The 7,957-nt window shown below is 38.3% G+C and overlaps 1 protein-coding gene across 3 annotated transcripts in view; it reads left to right on the top strand.

Annotated features, from left to right (window-relative positions):
- The first annotated feature begins 228 nt into the window (after window positions 1-228).
- The window catches only part of LOC127972295 (cGMP-dependent 3',5'-cyclic phosphodiesterase), a 120,081-nt gene continuing 112,352 nt past the window's right edge, over window positions 229-7,957 (top strand). For 2 of the 3 annotated variants that reach the window (XM_052575716.1, XM_052575710.1), the window contains exon 1: window positions 229-414. In XM_052575716.1, coding sequence (XP_052431676.1) covers window positions 344-414 — 71 coding nt within the window. In that variant the 5' untranslated portion in view covers window positions 229-343. The remainder of the gene's footprint in view (window positions 415-7,957) is intronic. The other variant, XM_052575715.1, reaches the window with a different exon arrangement.

Genomic DNA, 7,957 nt, shown 5'->3' with positions numbered 1-7,957 from the left:
TTTAATCCGTTTGAATTACATGGACACAGGATGTGGACATAAATCACCTTCACATTGTAATACCTGTGTCATACCCATTGTGTAAATTTGTATAATCATAAACCACATGAACATGCACACACACACACACACACACACACACACACTCGCACGCGGATCTATTACAGAACAAGCCCAACCCAGAGAGAGAGAGAGAGAGAGAGAGAGAGAGAGAGAGAGAGATCATCATCAGCATCCTCTCCGCTCTCTTACCGGCAGCGGGAAACCTCTTCCTCCTCCTCATCCTCCTCTTCCTCTTCTTCAGCGCGATCCGTCGGTACCGGCGTCCGCGGCGCGATGCGCGATGGGTCAGGCGTGCGGACACTCGCTGCTCTGCCGTAGCCAGCAGTACCGGACCCCGGTGACGGCCGAACTGTGAGTACCGAACCGATCTCTGATCAAAGACGCGACGCGACGCTATACCGGTGGACGAGAACCGCGCGTTGCGGTCGCGTCGCGTCGCGTCTGTTGTGCGCATTGATCAGATCTTCATGATTTCACTCTCGGATTGATCAGAAGCGGATTCACACACGTGTTCACTCACTACGATCATGTCGAGTGTGGTACATACTCGTACTATACTCAAAGTTCCTTCATCCGGGTAGTGTCCAGAGTATTACCATGGTACTTTACTGTGAGTGTTGATCTCTGAGAGCAGACTTCAGTCTCTTGTGAAATCTGAGCACAGTTCTCAGGTGGACAGGTAGAAATATTAGAGATGATGTGTGGAATATATTCGTGTGTCACAGCGATCATCTGGTCTGCAGTGATTATATAAATCCAGTGATGGTGTGTTGATTTGATTCATATGGCGTTTTAGAATTAATTCATGCCTTAAATAAGATTACATTTTCGTGATATTTAATCTAGATTGATTTCTTTTTAGTTTTAAGAGTTGAAAGTGCTTTTGTCATTTTATTACTTTTTTATTTTGACTATTGTTTATTTTTTATTATTAAGCTTTTAAGTTTAGCTTTATTAATTTTGTTATGTGCTTTTGTCATTTTAGTATGTGCGTTTATTTTTATATTGTCAGATTTATTTTTTACATTGTAGCTTTAATGATTTTGTATTGAACTTTTGTCATTTTTGATATTATTTTATTTATATTTGTAAGATATGTTTATTTGGCTTAAGTGTATTTATTTAAATTTCAGTTTAATAATCCTACTACTTAGGGTTAGGGTTAGACTTAAACTTATTGTAATTAGTTGTAATTAGTTTATTTTTTTCTACCTGTTCTTTTAATCAACACAGAAGAAGAAGGAGACAAGTGCAGGATAATAGTTTTTTTGTGTGTGTGTGTGTGTTAGTGAGTGTGTGTGTGTGTGTGTGTGAGTGTGTGAGCGTGTGTTAGTGTGAGTGTGTGTGTGTGTGGGAGCATGTGTGAGTGTGTGTGTGTGTGTTAGTGTGTGTGTGTTAGTGAGTGTGTGAGCGTGTGTGTGTGTGAGTGTGTAAGTGTGTGAGTGTGTGTTAGTGAGTGTGTGTGTGTGAGAGTGTGTGTGTGTGTGTGTGTGTGTGAGCGTGTGTTAGTGTGTGTGTAAGTGTGTGAGTGAGTGAGTGTGTGTGTGTGTGTGTGTGAGTGTGTGTGTGTGTGTGTGTTAGTGAGTGTGTGTGTGTGTGTGTTAGTGAGTGTGTGAGCGTGTGTGTGTGTGAGTGTGTAAGTGTGTGAGTGTTTGTTAGTGAGTGTGTGAGCGTGTGTTAGTGTGTGTGTAAGTGTGTGAGTGAGTGAGTGTGTGTGTGTGTGTGAGTGTGTGTGTGTGTGTGTGTTAGTGAGTGTGTGTGTGTTAGTGAGTGTGTGAGCGTGTGTGTGTGTGTGTGTAAGTGTGTGAGTGTGTGAGTGTGTGTGTGTGTGTGTGAGTGTGTGTGTGTGTGAGTGTTTGTTAGTGAGTGTGTGAGCGTGTGTTAGTGTGTGTGTAAGTGTGTGAGTGTGTGAGTGTGTGTGTGTGTGTGAGTGTGTGTGTGTGTGTGTGGGTGAGTGTGTGAGAGTGTGTGTGTGTGAGTGAGTGTGTGTGTGTGTGTGTGTGTGTGTGTGTGTGTAAGTGTGTGAGTGTGTGTGTGTGTGTGTGTAAGTGTGTGAGTGTGTGTGTGTGTGAGTGTGTGTGTGTGTGTGTGTGTGAGAGAGAGTGAGTGTGTGTGTGTGTGTGTGTGTGTGTGAGTGTGTGTGTGTGTGTGTGTGTGTTAGTGAGTGAGTGTGTGTGTGTTAGTGAGTGAGTGTGTGTGAGTGTGTGTGTGTGTGTGTGTGTGTATAATTGTGGCAGGTGTGTCTCTGTTCTAAAGTTTATTCTCAGCAGAACTCCACACAAAGCTGGTATCAGCAGAGAGAATGAATCATCTGTGTTTCTGAGTCTATTTTTGTCGCTGCTGCTCACGTTTCTGAAACTATATCTCGCTCGCTTTGCTGTTCTCGTGTTCATTTGATAAGTTGAGGAGCTTTGCATCCATCAGCGTGTTTAAAGTCAACGTGAACTGAGCTTTGAGTCTTTTACTTTCTTAACTCGTGTTCCTGGTCTTACTGTGATGGATTCAGCAGCATGGTATTATTCTAGAGACACAAGTTTATCTCACATCACGTTTCAGCATCCAGCTGTTCACTGATGGATAAAACCAAGTCCCACTTTACACTGAATCCTCGTCAAATATCCTTAAAACATTACAGAAGTAAAAACCAAACAAGTGTTTCATTGTGACTGTAGATATAAAGGTTTGAGGTTCCTGTCGTTCATTTCTAACTGTCCTCATCTACTCTGTGACGACACTGAAGACTGGAGGAATGATGCTGAAAATACAACGGAGCATCACAGAAATAAATTACACTTTAACACAGATTCACACAGAAAACAGCTGATTTAAATCATAATAATATATCACTTTTTCTACTGTATTTTTTTATCAAATAAATGCAACTTTGATGAGCAGAAGAGACTTCTTTCTAAAACATTGAAAAATCATTGTTTCTAAACTTTTGACAGGCATTATACAGTATATATCTGAGTTTAAAATAAAGACATTTAATCAAGATTAAGTTTTGTGTTAATGTAAATGTGTTCCTGTAGCTCAAGTGGTAGAGCATTGCTTTAACAAGCGCAAGGTTGTGGGGAACACATGATAGGAGAAAACTGTTGTTTAAAAGCATCTGCCCAATGCATAATTTTAATATAATTTAAATGTCTCTTTAGGGTCCCGGAACAGATTTAACAGGATCGTGATGAAATATAATAGAGAAAAAGTTGTGAAAGTATGAACAAAAGATCTCTCTTTATCTCTCCCTCTCTGTTCCACCCACACACTCATTTCCACAGCTTTCCACTTTATAAAGAGCCCCTTCACACACACACACACACACACACACACACACACACACACTTGGGGGCTCTTGTACTCTGCAGGATGCATAAGTGTGTGTGTGTGTGTGTGTGTGTGTGTGTGTGTGTGTGAGGGCGTTCCACCCCACAGCGCAGTGTGATGGCAGTGCCTTCACCTCTCTTTCATCCACACTACACACATTTATCAGAGTGTTTGTGTGTGTATACGAGTGTGTGTGTGTTGTTATTGGTTTTCGGCTGCCAGTGTCAGAGTGTTTTTACAGCTGAAGTGTGTGAGTGTTTCACAGCTGCCTGTGCATCAGTGTAAAAGAGATATTGTTTCCTGTGATGCTGGTCATTATGACACAGAAATGCTCCTGACAGCATCAGAATGCAGCTCTGTGATGATGATGATGATGATGATGATGTCGTCTGTCCGTCATGATGTTGCCGTGGAGACCAGATGAGGTTATTAGGGGCGAGAGAATGAGAAACTGTTCCAGATCCAGCGCTCGGGTCACTGCACATCGCTCATGAATCGTAGCATTGTAGAAAACAGAAGAACAACACGTCTGAGCCGGACACTGACGCGTACAAGCACCCACATTTACATGTCAACACCTAATCAACATTCAGAGACTTAGTTGGGGCTTTTTGAAACTCGTTTCACATGCCGAAAGATCGTCACAGAGTCGTTTGAAAGTTAAAGTCTTAAAGGTTTGGTAGAATTTACATTGTGAGGGTCAGAGAGATGATGGGGAAATAGTTTATTAGGATTGTTTTGGTGCTGAAACATTGACTGATGAAGAAAAACCTTGACTAAAAATCTTGAAAATTGACCTGAAGGAAAAAAAAATATAAATACTGTAATGTTAGAATACAGGAGCGGATCTAGAAAAATATTGATGGAGTGGCGAGAAGGGGGCAGGAATTTTATTCGGGGTGGCAACATATGGCAGACGTATATGTACTGAATTTAGTCACAGTTATCACAGATTGATGATAAATATATGTGCACACTACAAAAGGACACAGCTATCATTTACAAACTTAATCTCATGCAATCAATGTCTTGCATTTGAAACAGTTCATATAAGGAATAAGTGACCAGACCCCATAAGCCCCACACACTCACTAATGCATACAGTATGCATCCACATGTCATTAAGAGCGTTATAAAAGATTCAGTGTTATCAATATGTCCATTTATTATAAGAAACACAAGATTTTAACAGCTAATGACATTTCCAGCTGGAGAGACTCAACTGATTTTCTACAGTTTAGTGTTAATCATCATCTAACTCAACCAGTCAAGAGCTACATTTAGCCTTAGATGTTATATGAATATGGTCCTGAAGCATAGCTTTTATTAGCTGACAATAATCATAAACAAATAAACATTATAGGCACAAATACAGATGTACTTTTAGAAACTGTTTTTGGAACAATTTGAGTCAGTTTGGGGATCGCGAATCATTTGAGTCAGTTCGGGAGCTCGTAGCAGGTTCGCGAATCATTTGAGTCAGTTCGGGAGTTCAAAGCGGGATCGCGAATCATTTGAGTCAGTTCGGGAGTTCAAAGCGGGTTCGCGAATCATTTGAATCAGTTCGAGAGTTCGGAGCGGGATCGCGAATCATTTGAATCAGTTCGGGAGTTCGGAACGGGTTCGCGAATCATTTGAATCAGTTCGAGAGTTCGGAGCGGGTTCGCGAATCATTTGAGTCAGTTCGGGAGTTCGGAGCGGGATCACGAATCATGAAAGATTCGCACTGGTAAATTTTCAAATTGGCCATAACCTTTAATTCTTTGCTGCCAACTGGGGTGGCAGCAGGGGTGGCAAGGCTTTCTTTTAGGGTGGCATTTGCCACCCTATGCCACCCTGGTAGATCCACCCCTGGTAGAATAAGAAACAAACAAAACATGAAATCAATGTTTTGTGATGTTCCGAAATTCTGGAAACTGAAAATTTTTCATCTGCAAACATTTTTGCAGGTTGTTTTTGAAAACTGTTCACTGATTGTGTTTTTTATTGTGGATAATTTTATCTTTTCAAAGTTATTTCAAATCAAACCATCTACAAAGTACGTACAGTCAAACCAACGTCTCTTCAGACACCTTCAACAGTTCTCACATTAAATCACTGTTTATTGACTATAGTTTAGAAAATGGTAATAAAATATGAGAAGAGCTCAGAGTTAAACTGTCAGAACAAATTCATCTTGATATCTTTGACAGAACGGTTTGTAATGAATTCAGCTGAATAGCTGTCAGATGTTACATTTAAGAACACAATTAGATAAAACTAATTTAGCTCAATCACCAAGCAATGCTTCATTTTGTGGTGAAAAAGATCACATTAGTAATTAAAGAAAAACACTTAAACAAAATAAGCTGTGACGATATTGATTTGTTGTTTTCACTCAATCTTCATTTTGATGATTCAGTATTGATTCTTAAATCCAAGTATCAAGCTGTGCAGTTTTCTGTTGCCTGAACAAAACTTCTTTAAATAATATTTGTAGCGTCTGCCATCCAAACATCACAAGAAGCTTTATTACTTTTGATCAACAGCTTTCAAATTCTGTCAGTTTGATCATTATTAATCTCAATGGATCACTGAATACAAATCAGAGCATAAACATAATTATATCATTAAAAAGTTGATATGGATCTTTTTGAGCATTAATTATTAAATAACTTTGATTAAATCATTATTAAATAAACTTTATTTTTAAAGATTAATAAACTATTCTTTTGTATTATTGTCAAGTGTAACTATTGGCCTTTAAGTGTTTTTTAAATCGTGTTTTTGAGATGCTATTATAGTTTTTATTAATATATTTTATTAATAGTTTTTTATATTTTATAGATTTATTTTTAAAATTAGTTTGTTGTGTGTTTTTGCCATTTTTTACGATAAATATTATTCATTTTTGCCAATTTTAGTTTATTACATCAAGTGAAATGAAATGAAAATAAGGAATATTGCCTTACCAACTGGCTGAAATCATTTACACACACACACACACACACACACATTATTGTGTGTCATTATTGTCTCCAGACTTGAGGTCAGTATGACAAAACTTGCATTTGAAGACATTTTGGGGACGTATTCAAAGGTTGCCGTGGTAACAGTGTTTGGGTCCCTCTGTCTGCCTTTCTCAGGTGCACATACACACACACACACACACACCTGAAGTGAATGCCCTCAGGCAGAGCATTCTGTGTGTGTTTTGTGCATCTTGTTGAGGAATGTATGCATTAATAATCGTGTCTTAATTGGCTTGTTTCAGTCATTAATCATGTGGCTGCATCTCTGTATGCAGTTGGCATCCGATTATTACAGAATGAAGATGATATATTATTCCCTGAGGCTGAATTAATTATTTTCATTTTTAAATAATAAATTAAAGTTGGCTAGAGTGCATCCTCTTGTTTTACCTGCTTCAGATGATCACAGATGGATCGTACAGTATGTGTGTGTTGTTTTTTCATGCACTAGTCAGTTTTGAGACTTTGGGATGTTTTTTGGCTTTTCATAATATGCTTTTTTAGACCAGTGAAAAGAAAATATATCTAAATACAAATGTAAGTGTTTATTTTATTGCACTGTATCTATATGCGCCCTATGTTTTTATTCTAATACAATCCTTTAAAGAGTTTTTTCTCCACTTCAGCATAACTTACAGTCACCAAAACTTAGAGGTTTATTTGTATCTATATTCTGAAGATATTTACTGAGGGGTTTGTCCATATATCATTCACATGCATTTTTATAACAGTTTATTTCTTAAAACACGGAAAATTAACTTTTTTCTGCCTGTTGAGAGTATTTTCTGATTTATACAGAAATAAAAAGAGTTATCCAAAATCCCCACAGTAGAAACATTTCACTCTAATATATGACCAAAATCATACAAGACTTTTGATCCTGGCTTTATCCAGTGTTCAGATTAATTCTCTAGAAATGTATATAAAGTAAAACATATTTAAATTTTAATTTGAAATAATATAAAAAAAACATGTAATTCAACAAAAGTTTGCAATTCTTAATGTAATAGAGCATCTGAGGAAGTATGATATGTATTAAATAGTTCTGTCCCCAGTTCACCATTAGTGTCTTGCTTTAAGGTGAAATACTAGAGTGAAAAACATCAACTAGAACAATTCATTTAACACAACAGAAGATCAGTTGACCTTCATTCAGCACTGAGATCCCATTGGACAATCTGAAATGGATAAGACTGTAAATCATGTCATTTAAAGGCTCATACGATGGAGAGGAGGATTTGTCCTGTGTGAACGGCTGCAGGAGGAATGTGCTGGAAGCTCATTCAGATTCCTGCTGAAACACACGGATCAGGGACAGAAGACATCTAACCGTGTCAGACTGAAGATGAGGACAGAGTCAGACGCAGCAGATGTCAAATTCACTCGTGTGCTGTTACACAAACCTGTGGATTCTGATGTCCGTGGTGTACACACCTGTAGCTTTCTCGTTTCTTTGTCTTTATCATTATTTCATGAATTTATTAATTTGTTAAGTATACATGGAATAAGTGGGGTTTATTAAATGATAAGGACCATCCGGCCAAAAGGTAAGCTTCATA

The sequence above is a fragment of the Carassius gibelio genome, chromosome B15 (assembly GCF_023724105.1).
Source record: "Carassius gibelio isolate Cgi1373 ecotype wild population from Czech Republic chromosome B15, carGib1.2-hapl.c, whole genome shotgun sequence".
In the NCBI taxonomy this organism is placed as follows: Eukaryota; Metazoa; Chordata; class Actinopteri; order Cypriniformes; family Cyprinidae; genus Carassius; species Carassius gibelio.
This window is presented reverse-complemented; position numbering and strand designations above follow the sequence as displayed.